Source organism: Aquarana catesbeiana, linkage group LG12, assembly GCF_042186555.1.
Source record: "Aquarana catesbeiana isolate 2022-GZ linkage group LG12, ASM4218655v1, whole genome shotgun sequence".
NCBI lineage: Eukaryota > Metazoa > Chordata > Amphibia > Anura > Ranidae > Aquarana > Aquarana catesbeiana.
Genome location: NC_133335.1, coordinates 168038517 through 168058185, shown reverse-complemented (window position 1 = coordinate 168058185; position 19669 = coordinate 168038517). Strand labels below are relative to the sequence as shown.

The window sequence follows — 19669 nt, the reverse complement described above, 5'->3', positions numbered from 1 at the left end:
AAGGAAGGAAAAGGTCTGGATGGGGTGATTGACTGATGTGGAGTTAGGGCATATGGGGTGTTGTGGAGAGGGCTAGCGCAGGGTTCCATGATGTGACCACGTGCCTAAGGCCCTTTTCACATGACCATTCTGTTCAGGTCCACCTGTCAAATTTTTTTTTTTTTTTTTTTTGGTAGACCTGATCGTACTGTCCATTTGCCTCTGTGGACTGGCAAGTGTAAATGCACTTGTGTCAATTTATACCCACCTACCTCTGATCCAGTCCAGTCTGCTAAAAACAAATGGAAGGGGATCTGTTTTCCTCCATGGGATCGGAAGGACAGCGGGGTCTGTTTATGCATGGCAAACCATAGAGCATAGCTCTGTCCATGTCTGCTCTCCATAAACTAAGCAGACACATACCTATCATCTGCCTGCTCTGCCCTGATCAGCAGGGGGTCAGCGGATAGATCCCCGCTGATCAAAATGGAAGGTGTCTGTGTGAAAAGGGCCTAATAAAACCATCTCAGTGGGTGGGGGGTTCAAACTGAGCACACAGAACGGAATGCACAGAGCTTTCCATTCTAGATTGTAGAATGGAAAGTTACAGTTGAAAGTGTACATTTTAATTGTGGAAGTAAATGTAGCCTGGAGCAGAACACCGTTGACTGGATGAGCCTGTATGTGAATTGTAAGCGCTTCATTCCCATTTTGCATTTTTACCACAAGGGTGCTTATAAACCGTGATACATACAAGTAGAGCTGAAGGCCTTAAAATCTGGGTGCAGGATATACATTCTGTCATTGGTATCTCAGAAAGCAGGAGTCAGTCCATTTGAGGTACATTTTCCTCCTGCCTTCTAGCGTTGAAAGGAGCAGGCACTCTATAATTTTTCATAGACATAGTGCCATTTCAGGAAAGGAGATTTGTAATGAACATTTTATTGTGTTTTTATTAAATGTTTCCTTTTTTTCATTTTCCAGCTGAAGCTGCAGGATCGCTCTTTGGTGCCCAGAGATGTTGTACACCGAATTGGAATAAAGGTAACATGTTTGTGCTCTGTGGTGGATAATGTGTGCCTTGGCCATCCTTCCTTAAAGAGGAAGTAAACCCTGATGGGTTTTTCTTCCTTTCTTCTTAGCTTAAAAGTAAAGGCATAATGAGCTAGTATGCATCGCATACTAGCACATTATGTGACACTTACATGCAAACGAAGCACGCACTGTTCCCGCTGGAGGCTGCATCCATCTTCGCCCCTCTTCTTTCCGGGGCCGCTGACTCCGGCTGTGTGACTGGCCAGTGCCATGTGACATCACTCCTGCACATGCAAGCGGGAGCCGATAGTCACGGCACAGGCCCTGTAGAAACGGCACGAGCGGTCGTTCCTTCAGAGCGCATGCACCAATGACATCGGCACAGTATACAGTAAGTATCATCTAAATACTACATGTTTAGGAGATATTTATAGTACCTATAGGTAAGCCTTATTCTATGTAAAAGCTGAATCCACCCTCCAATGGTGCAGATGGATAGTGGCGCTAACTTTAACAGTGGTAGGAATGGGTCAGACCCCACCGTTCTTACTACTATGAAGTGAGTTGGGGGTGTGATGACTCTCCAAGGTGATAGAGAATGAATTGACAATCACTGTTATAGAACATAAAAAAATTAGGAATAAACTGTGACACTCTAGTGTAGACTAATAGTGTCCCCAATGATAAAATTGTGATGTGATGACCATATATTGAAATACACCACATGACAGTAAAGAATAGAATGATGATTACAACATATAATCAATGACAAAAATATGAAAAAATCTGTAAATAAAATGCAAAGTGAAATTAATAAAGAATTCAAAACAGTCCACAAAAACAGTGATGGTAATGTGTGATAGGATGCAAAAAAATCCAAGAAAAACGTGCAGGCTTAACTATTGGTACAAATTACACAGGAAGGTTTACTTCTTCTTTTAACATAAATTTTACAGGGCATAAGCATCAGTGTTTTTATGCATTATCTAGGGCAATGTTTCCCAACCCTCTTTTATTATATTTTTGTCAAGTCACCCGTTAACATTATGGACAGCCTCAAGGCACCCCATTTTACAATGTAAAAAACTATTCTAATAGTTTTGCATAATGCAGCAATAGCCAAACAGGACACCCCACCCAACAAATACATCTTTGCACACTGGTACTAATATTCAATTTTTTCTCTTCTACTCCAATTTTATCTTCATTGCTCAGCGAATGTCACTCCAGTGCTGATGAAATGGAGCAGGGCAAGGACAAACAATGACAATGTGCACTTGCCTGACATCCTTCTCATCCTTCTCAACTGATGTCATTGGTTTTTAAGACTCGGGTGGCTAGAAGGTTGTAATGGTGCACAATGAAAACCTGTGGCTTTGTGTAACTAAAGGAAGGCTTGATCCACCCACTGGCTTGTATACAACTTTTGGTCAATTTTTAGGCATTTTGCCAAGGCACCCCTGAAGAAACCTAAAGACACCCCAGTGTGATTGGGCACCCTAGTTGAAAATGGCTAATCTAGTTTATGAAACTGGAAATATAAAAAGAAACGCTGCATTTTCATTGTCCACCATGCACATAACCACGTACGTGTTACTATTAGGCCTTCCCCACAGGTCTGCAGCTAGTACGCTGATTAGCTATAACATTTATGACCATCCGCCTAATATTGAATAGGTCCCCCTTTTGCCATCAAAATAGCCCTAACCCATCGAGGCATTGTCTCTATTAGACAAAGCATCACACTGCCTCTGCCGGTTTGCCTTCTTCGTAGTGCATCTCTTCCCCAAGTAAGCAACATACACACACCCGGCCATCCACATGATGTAAGAGCAAAAACCTGATGAATCAGAACAGGCTACCTTCTTCCATGGTCCAGTTCTGATGCTCATGTGCCCATTGTAAGCACTTTTGGCTGTGGACACTGGTCAGCATGGGAACCCTGACCGGTCTGCAGCTACACAACCCCATACGCAACAAACTGAGATGCATGTTGTGTTCGGACAGCTTTCTATCAGAACCAACTTTTTCAGCAATTTGAGCTACAGTAGCTCATTTATGGCATCAGACTTCACAGGCCAGCCTTCGCTCCCCATGTCCATCAGAGAGCCTTGGCCACCATTGAGCTGCAGTTTTGGGATTGCTCTGACCAAGTCCTCTAGCCGTTACTATTTGACCCTTGTCATAGTCAGTCAAATCTTTACTGTTGCCATTCCCACTTTTTTTTTCTATTTTATTTTTTTTTTTTACTTTTTTTCAAAGGGGTTGTAAACCCTTGTGTTTTTTCACCTTAATGCATCCTATGCATTAAGGTGAAAAAACACCTGGCAAACACCCCCCCCCCCCCCTCATTTTACTTACCTGAGCCCTGGAATTTCCCACGCCGGAGACGCACTCTTCCTCTGCCCAGGGTTCTCGGCTCTTGATTGGATAGATTGATAGCAGCGCAGCCATTGGCTCCCACTGCTGTCAATCAAATCCAATGATGCGGGCACCGGGGCCGAGTCCAGCATTCGGAATCTATGGACGCTGAATGCTGGACTCGGGAGTGCACCCACAAGGTAACCCCCTGGGAGAGCGCTTCACCTCGGGGGTTATCTGAAGAGAGGAGGAGCCGCTGAGGGACCCCAGAAGTCAAGGATTGGGGCCACACTGTGCAAAATGAGCTTCACAGTGGAGATAATTTGTGACATGTTTGTTATTTAAAAAAAAAAAAATCGGAGCTTTACAAACACTTTAAGCTTTCAACACATTAATTTCAGGGAAAACCTGTTCACTTGCTGTCTAATATATTCCACCCACTTTCAGGTGCCATTGTTGCAAGATAATCAATGTTATTCACTTCACCTGTCAGTGGTCATAATGTTAAGGCTGATCGGTGTATAAGATCAGTGTGTATGGAAAGCTTTTGAAAGGTATGTGCAAAGCTTTTGGCACACTTCAAGTGGCTTTGCTGAAGCTTTTAGGTAACACTTCAGTTCCTGTTTGGGAAGGCTAGACACAGATCTAAAGGGAAGTGCTGGCTGTCACTTTTTATGGCCACCAAGGTATTCATACCTTGGTTGTAATAACCTCCGCCACATTTTGGCTGCACTTAGGATTGGTGCCTACATACAAAAACATCAATTGAACAAAAATTCTATGGCCATTATTTACATTTAACTTTAAACTGATGACCAGTATGGGCATTTAAAATGTCATCTATGGCCAAATTGGGGTGCTGAAGTTTGTTGCTGTTTCCTGAGCATGCACAATTTTAAGTAGGGCTGTGGAAATTAACGATTAATTCCTCGATTTAATAGTTAATTTTTTTTGATCGGTACTCACCTCTCCGCTGGCTTCCGGGTCTTCAGGGAGTTCCATCGGAGATCTGGTGACGTCACGGACATCGACGTCACCGGACTCCTCCCCCCTTCCCCAAGTGCCTCCGTCTGCGAACGGAGGAGGAGTCCGGTGACGTTAATGTCCGTGACGTCATCGGACAGCCTGGACAATGATGGTAAATATGGATGTGGTTAACTTGGATCATTTCGTGAGCTAAGTGTAGGCAAATTTGATAACCTCCGTTTTTAACATTGCTGTCCTTAGAGGCTAATAAGCTGTGATATTTTTGCCGTGTGGATCGGCTTCTGCTGTTGCCATGACAGCGGCGCTTGCTTTTGATTGACGTGTGACGTCCTAGCCATACCCCGCTATGTCCGGCTTCGGCCCTTGCAATATGCTAGATAAGTTTTATAATTAAAGTTAAACTAACTTTCTACGTTTTTTCTTAAAGTTTAATTTAAAAAATTACTGACGTCAGTGCTATAGTTTGAATTTAAAACTTATTTGTGTGAAGTTAAGTCATGGATTATGGAAACTAATTAGTGTCGGGTGATTGTATATAGTGTATACCACATTTACCAATGCAAGGAGATCAGCTAAAAGTAGTTGGATCTGTATGTGCGTTATAATTAATCGAAATTAGTCGATTAATCGATTTTAAAAAATCGATCAATCGAACACGAAAATTTTAATCAGTAACAGCCCTAATTTTAAGATTTGACATATTTGATATATAGATATATATATATATATATATATATATATATATATATATATATATATATATATATATATATATATATATATATATATATATTTTTTTTTTTTTTTATTTATTTTTACTCTATATAAAATCTCATTTATTTTTCTTTTTTTTTTTTTTTCATTTTAGAGCAAGGGAGAGTTTTTTTTATAATGCCCTGTCAGATTTTTTTTTTTTCCCCACCATCTGTGTCCCATCGAGGACATTTCCCTTCCCTTCACTTCCTGTCCCATAACCAAGCAGGAAGTGGAAGGAAATCCCTGCAAATTAAGGGAATTCCTTGGGGGCCCCCAGGTCACCAGAACTAGTGTCCCCATTGGAAGATTTCCTCTCTAATACTTTTCTGGGGACAACCCAAAATTTTGTGATTGATTTATTTATTTATTTTCTCTTTTACTTGCACTTTCAATGATAATGGTAAACAGGAAAAATAGAGAGGGTGAAGCTCCTTTAATGGGGGCACAGACCGCAATAAAAAATATTAGGTATTCTATTCCCCTTCCACTCTATCCAAAACTAAAAAAAAAATTTTTTGCCTTTTTAGTTAGCTTAGACTATAATATATTAAAGTCAGAGGCTCTGCTTACAGCCAGATGACTAGCATTTTCAGAAGGAGAGTTCAGTAATGGCTACCTCTGTACTTTCTATTACCAAATTTACTTGAACCAAGATTTTCATAAGATGTCACCTGAGCTTGCATCAGTAGATTCTGCATAATGTATTTATCTTCGGTCACATTCATTCTGAGCATGTGATTGTAAATCCCCATTCTCCATCCCGATATTGTCTTGTGAACAGCTTCCCTATTACAGGACACACATTCTTCAGCTTGCAGCTGTAGAAAATGTGTTTCTCCTTTCTCAGTCAGCAGAGGGAGCTCTCTACCAGCACCTTTTGTCAATCTGTGTCCTTACAGCTCCATTGCTAATTTATAGATGGCTGGCAAGGCAGCTCCAGGGCCTTATGACTGAATGGAGACACACGGGTACCAAGCCATAACTTCCCTTTTATTAATGAAGGCTGGACATGCTGGGATTCAAGAAAAGGGAACAGTAGGATTTGATGAAAACGAGCACTGTATTTGACAGGTGTACGTGATTTTATTACCTGCACAAATAACCCCTCTTGTGACTGTGTTCTTTCTTTTCGTTCTTTTAAAGGGAAACTTAACTTTGATTGCTGTTCTTTCCTAGGACAGTCAATGTGGCACAGTTGTGGACGTAAATATAGAATGTATGGTGAAACTGGTGGGGACCAACTGCTTCCTGCACTCCGTCAACAGCAGAGATCTAAAGCACATTTGGGTAAGATGTTGATCAGCGTGCAACAGATGGGTACAAAAAGTGGACCAACAATTATTGTATTAGTATACAAACTTATTTGTTTGCGTATGAGCCATGTTAACAAATAAAGTAAAACTCAGGGAAAAATTAAAAAAAATAGTATTGTAGTTTGAAGAAAGCACTATTACATTAAAAGCAGACTCAATCAAGTTTTACCTACCTAAGAGATTTTTCATTGTCAACAGCCAATGATTTACACACCTTTAACACTCCGCATAACCAGATGAGCAACACACTTATTTATTTATTTTTTTATTACATTTTTTTTTTTGCACACAATTTTATTTCGAGATAATGCAGGATGGGTAGACCCGTACAGATGCCCATATATGCAACAGCCTCCCAAACTTTTGTCATACCCAAATCTCCAGCCTTTCTAAGACGCAAAGCTTTATTACTCCTGAAGCTTGCCTGCGCCTTCCTTCCTCCTGCAGGTTCCTTTTGGGCAATAAGGATTTCTATCACAGTGATGGGCCAGTAAATAATGTGTGGGGGTGGAGTTTAGCAGCAAGCTTTGACTATGGATGTGTCAGTGCTGTTAGAACCGTCCAGCATTGTTCTGGTGGCTTTAGGAGACTACTGAAAGTAATAGATGTATCTGCACTTAATACTGGCAACAGTTTGCCCTTCTTCTCTGTGACCGTCGAATTCTCCTTTTTTTTTTTTTTTTTTCTGTGATGCTTATAAAACATGGCAAATAAAAATATACCTTGTATCACTGGTACACTCTGTTTAGTCACATACCAGGAGCATAAAACTTGGTAAGCTCTATCCCCTATCCATCAGTACTTTAGATCTGGCCAGCTTACACCTGTGCCATACATTTTGGTGGCATCATCCACCTAGCACTTCTTGCCAAGTACTGTATGTTGCAAGTCTGCTATATTTTGGCGCATTCTGTCTGTTTTCATGTCATGTTACAATATTGGATTATGGCAGCTCATTGGAGTTGACATGGAGAATTTTTGAGTAGTTGCAAATAGCAGGAGAAATAAATAAACATTAATCAATAGTGGCCAATAGGATTTTATCTTTCAATTATGTGAATAAAATAGATCAAACTCTGTTCCTTATGGGTTCTTGCTTTTTATGAGTTCCCATTCCTGTTTGCTTAAATATGTGTTTCTTGTATTCAGAGATGATGGCAGTCAGGGAGGTGTCTTGGTGAATTCAAGTCTAACTTTCAGTTTTCCCTTTCTTCAGCCTATCATGTATGGAGATTACATTGCCTACAACTGCTGGTTGGGAAAGGTTTTTGATCTCAAGAATCAAGTTATCTTAAAGCTGTCAAATGGAGCCAGGTACTGCTAATATTACCAGCAATGCTTGAAAAGCACTATAGTCATGTAATGGTGTATTTTCTATATAAATGGTTAGGTTTCATGATATCCGTGCTTATATTTTGTATTTCTATTGATTACATGTTCATCTCCTCCCCCTTTTGCTGCAGATGTTCAATGAGCACAGAAGATGCTTCTAAATTATATGATGTTTGTCCCCATGCTAGTGATACGGTAGGTACCATATGAGTATACATTCAGAAAAAAAATGTAATGCTGTATTTATTGAATACAGAACTGCAACACCGTGTTTTCTATATCTTCCTAAATATTAACACAGTTACTAAAATGTTAATCTCAAAAGCTGTTTTCGGTGTTTTTAATTCTGCAGCAACTAGTGATCTTGCCATAAAGGTACTCTATTCAGTCACTTCCTGTTATGGGGTGGAAATTGTCTCATTTGTGATCTTGCGTTGTTGTTCTGTCATAAGCTGCTCTGGTGTAGACTATAAGCAGCCATTCTGAGACTAATTGCACAGGAATGGTCCACGGTTGTCCTCATCGGGAAGCCGATTCAGAGCAATGATGTGACTCTGAAGGCGCTTGTAGACAGGAAGTGACTGGAAAACACTGGAGACGGACGGCAGCACTGAAATGCTAGAAGTATGAGCATAAAATGTGAAAATAGTGTATATATTTTTCTTTTTATTTGGCAATTGTGTGCTGCAAAGTACTTTAGTAAATGAGGTGTCGTTTAGATCTACTTCAATGTCATTGTTCTGTTTCCATTGTTAGAATTCTCTAAATTCTGTTTTGTTTTAGGGTGTGTTTTTTGATGACTCTTATGGGTTCTATCCTGGCCAAGTGCTCATTGGCCCTTCCAAAGTCTTTTCTAGTGTCCAGTGGTTGTCTGGTGTGAAGCCAGTCCTGAGTGCCAAGAGCAAATTCCGTGTGAGCGTGGAAGAGGTGAGTGCTAGAACTAGTTTTCCTGTCAGCCTACATCTAAAATGCTTGCATCTGCTATTCACGATGCATTATATTGCTTGCATTGTATCTTTTCAGTGGAAGAATTCTCTATTGCCATAGTTCTGTCTCCTAACTCTGTCCTCTAATCTATTCAGGTACAAGTGACTGAGGTGAGAGTAAGGTGGATAACCAAAAGCTTTTGTCTGGGGTGTACAGAATCTATGGACCCACCATCTAGTGTTATTACCCAGGAGAATGTGCACAAGTAAGTGTGCTTAGTAAAAATCTGAACTAGTAGGATTATTCCCTTGCCCAAATCTTCAGATGAGTAACCATCCATTTATTATGGCTATTCTTCACATCTAGGTTTCTAGAGACGTATCAAAGCAGCATTGAACCTAAAAGCAAACCCTTATTACATTGCAGCTTACCAATTCTTAGATGTGATGGCTGCATTAGTTTTTCTTTTTTAAGGCTTGCTTTCTTCTATTTTCAACTGGCAAGTCTGTTTTTCACAGCACAAACACTCCAGCAGAATGAATCTGTTTACATGGATGATACAAACCACTAACGCTGGCAGGGGTGATTTAAAATGAATAGCTTTTATTCATGCAAAACCTTTATCCCAAAAGAGAAAAAAATGCTTATAAAGTGTGAGCTGGAGATTGATTTCAATTTGTTAGTGGTTTTAAATCTGATAATAAATGTAACACTACTCCCCCCCCCCCAGAGTCTGACTATGCCGCTGACTCCCCTATGCTTATTCCTCCAGAGTTGTTTCTCACCAATACAGGAGGTGTGTTACTGGCCATATCACTGAGTGAAAACACAGGGGAAAAACCAAAGAAAAGAAAAATAATGCAGCCGCCTTATCGAATAATTGCTAATCTGCAATATAATACTTGTTTTGGGTTTAATGCAGCTTGAAGGCAGAATAGGGCCTTAGGCAAAGTTGCAGCTTTGCCTGTGGGCCCCCTGGACATGCAGGCTCTAGGCTCCTGCCTAGGTGTCCTTTTAGATGATCCAGCTCTGAATATTTTCACGCTGTGGCACATGCATCTCTTTGCAGCAGGTCTTCATATAATAATTTTTTTTCAGACTGTCGCTCCAAGCCATTTAGATTGATCAATTGCTTTGAGAGACCACTAAGGCAGAGGTTGGAATGGATTGATCTTTCCTGCATTCTCATTGCATCTCTCTAGTGTTTTTCTTTTTCCTGACTTCTAATTGCTTTAACGTCAAACCTTGTAAAATACAACTTAGAAATATGAGAGCACCTTGAATTCTTCTGGCATCTCTCTGCTAAACATTCCTTATTTTATAAGCAATGCATCAGTCTTTTATTACAGATTATGCTGGTTGACACTTTATTGGCAGGAAATAGCTTAGAACAAGAGTTTTCTAAACTTTCCAGTTGCTGCTGTTCTCCCTTGATAGGCTGGTACTGGGGGTATCCAGGCCAGACTTAACATAAAGGTTCACCCTAGACAGCCATTTCTGTTTAAGGACCCCACAGTCATCACAGATGTCTGAGGGAAGTCTGCTTGTTCCTGAACATTCAGTTGCTGTCTAAAAGGTCTGGCTATTTTTTGCCCCTTGTAATACCGACAGCACACTTGATAGGCTTTATGAATGTTCCCCATGATGCAGCGGTTTTGGCAGATATGCTGTTATTGCCACTGAGCACAGCCAGAATGTAAGACCACCTCTTATGCCCCGTACACACGATCAGACTTTCCGACAACAAAATCCATGGATTTTTTCTGAGTGATGTTGGCTCAAACTTGTCCTGCATACACGGACACGCAAATCTTGTTGGAAATTCCGAACGTCAAGAACGTGGTGACGTACAACATGTACGACGAGCCGAGAAAAAGGAAGTTCAGTAGCCAGTGTGGCTCTTCTGCTTGATTCCGAGCATGCGTGGAACGTTGCGCGTTGGAATTGTGTACACATGATCGGAATATACGACAACGGATTTGGTTGTCGGAAAATTTAAGATCCAGATCTCAAATTTTGTGTGACAGAAATTCCGATGGAAAATGTCCGATGGAGCCTACACAGAATTTCAGAATTTCTGACAACAAGCTCCCATCGAACATTTTCCGTCGGATAATCCGACCGTGTGTACGGGGCATAAGAATGCTTACAGCTGACATTCTGAGCAAAGTTGTCATCCTCAGATGGAGTAGAGCTGCATGACGAAACCAATTGCGATTGGTATCAGTTACAGTAACACTGTGCTGTAATGAGTGTCTTTTTGGGTAAAATAGGGAATGGTTAATAAAACCCCGTCACATTTTTTTTTTTTTTTTCTGTCCTGTGAGGGAGATTATATTCACCTCCTGTTCTCAAGATGCAACCAGGGACAGACTAAGATCCTGGTGCTGAGGATTTTGGTGGGCCTTTTTATGGAAATAAAAAAAATGAAAAGGCAAATTTTTTTTTTTGTTAAAACAAATTTAAATATTTTGAACAAACCACCGATTCAAACTATGTGCAAGAAAAACCCACGTGAATGAGCCCTTCATTTTATTTATTTATTTTTTATTATTCATTTTTTCATTTTAACAAATTATTTTTAATTATTTTTTTATCACAATGCTTTGGAGCTTTGGCAGTGAATGGTTTCAGTAGGGCAGTGGTCTGTGTCAGTAGTTTAAATAAACTTTTATTTTTTATTATTTTAAAGTGATTTTATTATCTACTACAATTTAACAGCGCTGTTGGGGGGCTTTGGTAAGATATCAAAGGTCTAAACAGACCCCTGAAGTCTAATTTTAAGACAGAGAAATGGACTGAGGACACATTCCACAGTCCATTTCTCTGTATCCTCAGCTGCATTGCAGATAAATGAATGAGACAGAGACTACTGTTTAGCGGCTCCGAGTGTCACCGGTGTCCCTGCACCCCTGGCCAAATGCGGAACTGCTCATCCCTTTGGCTTGAATCCCGCTCGTCTTGCGAGACAAACCGAGTCAGGATTTAAAAATAATAGCTCGTATTGCGAAACGCTCGTAAACGGTGGTACTTGCAATCTGTGGTATTACTGTATTTTAAACACTTTTATTTATGTACATAAGGGAAGTGCTACACGCTCATTACATCCACTGGCATATTACTATTTATCTAGCCATATATGGCTCAAATGTTGGCAGAGATTTGTTTGCTTGGTCAAAATTTGAGCCATAGCTGGCCCTCTCAGCACCACCTGGCTCGACTTTTAAAATCTGCTGAACTTTTATCAGATGCAGGCACTGTGTATTCAGGCAAATGTGGGTACTGCTCCTGTCTGAATACAGTAGCTGGTAGGGAAGATTCTTCCATCCATGCACAGAGGGTATAAGAGTAATCCTGTATGTTTATGGTCAGCCTCACACAAAGCTTGTACTTTGTTACTCCTTCTCCCAGAGGGCTGACTGATTGAATGTGGTGGAGTGTGTGACTGATCATATCTCAACAGCTGTTATTGAAGGGTGACTTTTATTAAACCAGTCAAAGCTCCTTTGACTAATGTATAACATCAATATTAAAAAAAACAAATCAATGTCATAAGTCCTATGCTAAGTGGTGGTATAATGTTTGATATTTTAGAGTGCAGAGGCTTGGCCCGTTTGATCACACCCAGAGACAGCTGGGAGAGAGGTGCTTGTACATCTTCCCAACCATGGTGGAACCTACTAGAATCTTATGTGAGAGTCTGGAGAAGAACTGCTTACTCGGGGAAGTAGCCAGCACCAGAAGGGTACGCTATTATTTCTCTCCTATACAGAGTGGTGGGTAGAGTAAAAGGGAAGGTGTAGTAGGTGTGTGTGTGTGTGTGTGTGTGTTTGTGTGTGTTTGTGTGTGTGTGGGAAGTTGAGTGGGGGGTATGACAGCAACGTCAACCCGTTTTCTTGTTTTTGCCAAGCATATGCTTACTTTAAAGCGGCACTTATATTTGTGCATAAGGCTACTTTAATACCGAGACATTTTCTTTATCGTACATCATGGGACACAGAGCACCATAGTAATCACTATGTGGGTATATAGGCACCTTCAGGTGATGGACACTGGTATACCCTATACAGGAAGTTCACTCCCTATATAACCCCGCCTCCTACCAGGAGTACCTCCGTTTTTTTTCGCCAGTGTCTAAGGTGTTGGTCACTGGTGAAGATGTGCTCTGAGGACCTCCAGGAGGGATCTTTGCTGGATTTAAATCCTCCATAGATCGGATCCATCCAAAGTGCCACTGAGGCCTCGTATCAGAAGCGCAAGGTTTTGCCTGTAACACCTCTCTTTGCAGGGCTGGACCCCGGGACCCAGGGCTTTGGTCATGCTACATTACCTAAAGTTTTTCGTGGCGGGGTGCTTTTATAGGTCCAAGGGAGTGGAACCCCGATAAAAAGGGACCCGGTCCTTGAAGGTTTGCTAAGCGCAGCCCGCTGTGATGGGTGAAGGTTGGATCTGTCTGTTAAATCAGCAAATCCTGCGGCGGGGATAAGGTAAGGGAAGAAACCTAGGAACTAAAAAGTCCACGTAAGGTTTTCTTCTTTAGGGAACAATGTTGCCATGCCTTAAGTCTCCACTAGAGGGACTATATGCACATACCTTTAATCTGTTGTCTTCACTTCAGCTCATTATCAGTCTGTGTGTGGCCGCAGCAGTTTGCACAGGGGGATTCCTCTTAAGGTAAGAGATCTGCCATGCTTTTCTTCCCCCTGAAGGGACCAGAAGGGTTAGGGAATCAGCAGTTGTTGTACCCCCCTTGCAATACCCCCCTCCGTGGTCCGAGTTATGCTCCATATGTTTTTTCCTCTCCCTGCTTGGGTCCTTGGGCTCTGCCCCTCCCCCCTCGTGTTGGGCCTGGGGATCCAAAAGCCCCTGCGCGGGAACATTCTTCAAAGGAAAAGGAGGGGGGCGGGTTAACGAAGGGGACGGGGCCTAGGCCCGGCTCCTTGTAGCGTCCACGAGGAGGCACAGACTTAACGATCAGCTGGAGCAGTGTCTCCTCGGCTGATAGCGAGGAGGAGCAAGCAGCCTACACTTGGGACACAGGAGCAGTGGGGCACGTAAGGGCTGCAAGTGGCATTCCTAATACGGGAAGGACGTTTTTCCCAGCACTAGGCTGAACTTATATAGTGGCATTATACTGTCAGACTATGTTCAGCAATTAAATAGTGCCTCTGCTTTTGTGCTTAGGACTATGCATACCAAAAAAGACACCAAAAAAACCAAAAAGGTATCAAAGGTTTCACCCCCAGGCGCTAGGAACTCCACTCATGTCTCCACACTGTCATCCTCGCCTGAAATGCCAATTATGGCAAGCCAGGGTGAGTCATTGGAACAAATTGGTGGTGCAGCTGCTTCTCTCATCTCAGCACCTGTATACGTAACTGAAGATGCCTTTTCCTCCGCCCTGCAGGGCCTAGAAGGAAGATTCAAATGGATAGGAAGCGTGTTAGATCCCCCTCTCCCACCTTAGACTTATTGCAAGGGGAACAGTGGGTACAGGATGAGGTGTTACCTTCAGGCGATCAGAAGGAAAGACAAATTACTTCTCTGCGGAGGAAACAGTAAATGAACCCTTTTCAGCCTTGCAATCTGAGAAGTTGCTGATACAATCTCTTACGGAGATGGTTTGTTCTACTTTCATGCTACCCCTAACGGAATCTGCTGAGTTCGGTTTCTTCCTTGGGTTCCTTAAAACCTTCACAGCCATTGCATGCGTTTCCTGTCCATGCATTATTAGAACAGCTTATTTATGCTGAATGGGATCACCCGGATAAGCATTTTTCCCATTTCCGTCTTTCAGGACAGCACCATAGAGAGACCTTGGCTCCTCCCCTCTTGAGGAAACACCGCCTTTAATTTCAAGATTTAATCCCCACCAGCCCCTCAGTTCTGGTGTTTCCTCCGGTGGGGAGACGTTGCTAGGGACCAGGGGCTAATGCAGTCAGGGAGGCTGAGGCCGTTTGTATCCTAAACAGAGGGAAGGGGGGGACCAAGGTCTCTCTCTCTCTCTCCCTCGACCCTGCAGTCTGAGAGGCTAGTGAGCTGGGTACCTGTATCAACTGCAGATCGCGCTCCTCCAGCTTCTCTTGGCGAAGAGTAAAACTGGAGGGGTCCGCCTTCTTCTGCCCAGGGGTGGCATGGGGCGGAGGCACAGGGAGATCCGCCTGCTCTATGCAGCCAGCGTGGGAGCTCTGAGCGCTGGGTCGGACGGCGGGTGACGTCAGTTCCGGCGGGAGTCAGTGTTTTCGTCTGACCCGCGACTTCCGGTTCCGGTCGCGGGGATTGAAGGCGGACCGCGCGCTTGGCTGGTGCTGCCTCATCTTTGCTGTGGGGACAGCACACGGAGGTTAGGAGACCACACACTCCCCAGGGGGAAGATGTCGGAAGCGGAGGCTTCTCAAACTGCTCCCGGAGATTCCTGCACCAGCCACTCAAAGGTAAGGGGAACCCTGGGGTGGTGTTCCCTTAAGCCCTTTCTGTAAGCTCCACAGGTGTCTGTTTCCTCTGGTGGTGGGGGGAATGGTGGTAACCGGGACCCTGATGGTGGTTGATTCTGGGAAGAGCACCCCTGGTGGCCCTCTGTGGAGGTGCTGGTGGATAAATTCTCTGATTTTGTTTTTATTTTTTTAATTTTTCAGAACAAGTCTACGGAAAAAAGCAAGTCACCCCATAATCCCAAGAAAAAATGCCCTTCATGCAGAGCCACGTTGGGGGAGTCTTGGTCCAAACCACTTTGTAAGGAGTGTATAGAGGGGTTAGTAAGGGAGCAGTCAGTGGAACAATGTTCGGATCTAGCAGCATCCGTCAAGGAGCGTTCTAGCACTGTGCAAACTTTTAAAACACTTTTTTCTAGTTTTCAGTTGCCACAGCCCCAGGTCATTTCTCCACCAGCACAACGGAGTATTGCTCCAAACTTAATGGATGCTCCCTCTGGGAGTGGAGAGAATCCAGGAGGCGCCAGACAGGAGGTTGAGGAGGAGCCTGATAGCGGTTCTTCAGATCCCCAGGGGGAGTTGAAGGCAGAGGAAGTGGATGGGGAATCCACAACAGCCTCCCGCTACAAACTTTTGCTGGAAGAAGTGGAGGAGCTTTTAGGAGCTATCCATACCACTTTAGGAATCCAGGAGGAAAGGAAGAAGTTATCTCTCCATGACCAGATGTATAGGGGCCTGGGAGAGCATAAGAGTGTGTTTCCGGTCCATGAGGTTTTGGTGGATCCCATCAAAAAAGAGTGGCAGGACCCAGAAAGGAAGCCTTTCTTTTCAAGAACTCTGAAACGAAGATTTCCCTTTGCAGAGGAGGAGGCGTTGGTATGGAATAAATCTCCTAGACTAGACGCGGCCTTTTCACAAGTCTCCAGGCATACTGACCTGGCTTTTGAGGACATGGGGGCGCTCCCAGATCCCATGGACAACAGGATAGATTCCCTCTTGAAAAAGTCCTGGTATTCTTCCCTGGGTAACCTCAAGCCTGCCATGGTGTCCACAGTGGTGGCACGGAACATGGAATATTGGTTGACGCAGATTAAAGCGCACATAGAGGCAGGGACCTCTAAGGAAACGATACTGTCATCTTTCCCTATGCTCCTTTAAAGGGGTGGCTTATCTTGCGGACGCCTCGGCAGAATCGGTGCGTATGTCCGCAAGATCGGCAGCATTATCCAATTCAGCAAGGAGAGCCTTATGGCTTAAGACGTGGCAGGGAGATACCGCAACTAAAGTTAAACTTTGCAGAATTCCTCTCACAGGGGACTTGCTGTTTGGACCCGGTCTAGAGGCCGTCTTGGATCGGACGGCCGACAGAAAAAAGGCCTTTCCTTTTAAAAGGAAATTGGCAGAGACTAAAAGAAAGTCTCGCCCCCGGAAGAGGTTTGACCCCGCCAAAAACTGAACAACAGAAAAAGGGTTGGGGTCAAAAGGGTAAAGGGCGTGGGGGGGGCTATTTTTCGCCCTCCTGAACAGCCCAAAAAGACCAAGTGACGGAACCACAGTGGGAGGAAGATTGGGGTGCTTCCAACCAATTTATTTTGGGGATCATAAGAAGAGGGTACCGGTTAGAGTTTGCAGAAACCTCCACCACGCAGACTCTTGGTCACCACGCTACCAAAATGCGCAGAAAGGTCATCAGCTCTTCTTTCCTCTCTGCAGGAGTTGGAGTAACAGGAGGTGGTTGTACGAGTCCCAGAAGACGAGACAGGCAGAGGCTTTTATTCCCACATCTTTGTGGTCCGCAAACCGTCGGAAGTTCAGGCTCATCCTGAACCTGAAGCCTCTGAATGTCTCGCTCACCTACAAGAGGTTCCGAATGAACTCTATCTATTCGGTGAAAGCGCTCCTTCCCCCGAACTGCTTCATGGCATAGGTGGACTTGAAGGATGCCTACCTACACATTCCCGTCGCAGAAGGGTGCCAGAAGTTCCTCAGGCTGGCGGTGAATACCAAAGAAGGGACATTCCACTTGTAGTTCAGGGCCCTTGCCTTCGGGCTATCCTCTTCCCCTCGCATTTTCACCAAAGTTATGGTGGAGGTCTTAGCTTTTCTGCGGCTCAGAGGCATCTCAGTAATCGCATACTTAGACAATCTGCTCCTCTTTGCCTCTTCCCCCGAACAGTTGTCGCGGGATCTACAGTCAACAAGAGACATCCTGGAGAATCTAGGGTGGCTCTTGAACCTGGAGAAATCCAACTTGATACCGTCTCAAAGGGTGGTCTTTCTGGGTTACGTGTTGGATTCAAGAAAGCAGAAAGTCTTCCTTCCATTGGTAAAAATTCTGAAGGTTGACAGGGCAATGTTGTTACTCCAGGGCAGTCATTAGATATCTGTAAGAAGAGCTATGTCAGCTTTGGGCTTACTGACATCATCCCATCCAGCAGTGCAGTGGGCAGGTTTACATTATCGCCCTCTACAACTATTCATCCTGAGGGTCTGGGACGGCAGCCAGGGGTCTTTGGACTCCCTGATAACAGTGCCGAGTCAGATCAAGAGGTCCCTCTGGTGGTGGAGAAAGGGGGCCAGTCTTTCACAGGGTCTGGATTGGGTCCTACAAGTGTCCAAAAGTATCACTACCTATGCGAGTGGCACAGGTTGGGGCGCGCATCTAGATTCCCGTATGGTTCAGGGCGTCTGGCCGAGAAGGGACGCAAAAAGGTCCTCGAACTGGAGGGAGCTGAGAGCTATAGCCTTGGCACTCAGAGCCTTTCAGGGGGAACTCCGGGGGCAGCATGTGAAAGTCCGATCGAACAACTCCTCAGCAGTAGCCTATATAAACAGGCAGGGGGGTAGCAAAAGCAGATCCCTGTGGGTCCTCGCAGAATCTATTCTCAGGTGGGCCGAAGCAAATGTCCTGTCCCTTTCGGCGGTGCATTTGAAGGGGGAACAAAATCAGGTGGCGGATTTCCTCAACAGGAGGTCGCTGAGAGAAGGCGACTGGGTTTTGAACCAGGAGGTTTTCGAGGCAATATCTCGAAAGTGGGGAAAGCCTTGTGTAGACCTTTTCGCTTTGAGAGAAAACAGGAAGACGCATCTTTTCTTCTCCCTGAACAGATGGGACGGGGCACTTGGAGTGGACGCGTTGGCCCAGAGCTGGTCTTTCGTCAGGTGTTATGCCTCCCCCCCCCCCCCCTTTACTGATTCCAGCGGTACTGAGGAAGTTCCAATTAGAGAGCACAACTCTTATTCTAATTGCACCACATTGGCCCAGGAGGCCATGGTTTTCCATTCTAAGAAGTCTAGCAGCGGAACCTCCCTGGTTTCTGCCAGCCCAGGAGAATCTTCTTTCTCAGGGGCCAATCTGTTGTCAGGTGGAGAGGTGGAGCCTCGCAGCTTGGCTACTGAAAAGAAATTGCTGAGGGGTAAGGGTTTCTCAGATCGTTTAGTGGAAACCCTCCTGAATTGCAGAAAGAAAGAAACACAGGTTATCTACCTGAAGACGTGGAAACGTTTCAATAGCTGGTGCACAGAAAGTTCCTTTGAGGTGTTCAGTCCCATAGCGGTATTAGAATTTCTGTAATCAGGGGCGGAAAAGGGGTTAGCCCTTAGCACCCTAAAAGGACAGGTATCTGCTCTGAGCGTTTTTTGGAAAAACAGCTAGCAATAGACCCGTGGATAGTTAGATTTTTTAAAGCCATAAGCAGGCAGAGACCAGTTAGTCTCCCCCTTCCCAATGTGGGATCTTTCTTTAGTTTTAAAGGCCTTTACAGTGGATCCTTTTGAGCCGTTAGAGGCTTGTACGTTAAAGTGGATCACCCTCAAAACTGTGTTTTTGGTGGCGATCACTACGGCAAGGAGAGTGAGTGAACTCGAAGCCCCTTCTATTAGAACACCTTTTTTCCAGGTGTTTCCGGACCGTGTGATTTTTAGAACCGATCCGGCCTTTTTGCCAAAGGTGGCCTCGAGTTTTCATAGAGGCCAAGAAATTGTTTTGTCCACCTTCTGTTCGAATCCTGTGAGGGAACAGGAACTTATTTTTCATAAATTGGACGTTAGAGGGTGCGTCCTTCAGTATTTGGAAGATACAAAACCATTTAGAAAGTCTGAGTCTTTTTTTGTATTTTCAGGAACTAGAAGGGGATGCAGAGCCTCTAGGCGCACAATAGTCAGATGGTTAAGGTTAGCCATTATCCAGGCTTACGTAGTCAGTGGTTTAGAGCCCCCGGATGGTATTAGGGCACATTCCACCAGGGCAATGGTGACTTCTCAGGCTGAGTGGGCTGGTGCGTCTCCGGAGCAGATCTGTAGGGCGGCAACGTGGTCCAGATTTGACACGTTCGTGAGGCACTACAGATTGGATCTACTGTCAGCAAAAGACCAGGCTTTTGGTCGTAAAGTTCTGCAGGCAGTAGTCCCACCCTAAGGTAAGGTGCTCGCTTATCCTCTCTATGGTGCTGTCCTGAAAGACGGAAATGGGAAAATCTGAGTTACTTACCGGTAACGTCTTTTTCCAGGAGTCTTTCAGGACAGCACAGATACCCACCCAAATTTTTA

General features: G+C 44.1%; 1 protein-coding gene across 1 annotated transcript in view; it reads left to right on the top strand.

Annotated features, from left to right (window-relative positions):
* Positions 1-19669, top strand: part of UBE2O (ubiquitin conjugating enzyme E2 O) — a 136391-nt gene that overhangs the window by 45697 nt on the left and 71025 nt on the right. Inside the window, exons 2-8 of the mRNA XM_073606196.1 lie at positions 964-1023; positions 6295-6405; positions 7648-7745; positions 7895-7958; positions 8547-8690; positions 8846-8955; positions 12285-12435. Coding sequence (XP_073462297.1) covers positions 964-1023; positions 6295-6405; positions 7648-7745; positions 7895-7958; positions 8547-8690; positions 8846-8955; positions 12285-12435 — 738 coding nt within the window. The remainder of the gene's footprint in view (positions 1-963; positions 1024-6294; positions 6406-7647; positions 7746-7894; positions 7959-8546; positions 8691-8845; positions 8956-12284; positions 12436-19669) is intronic.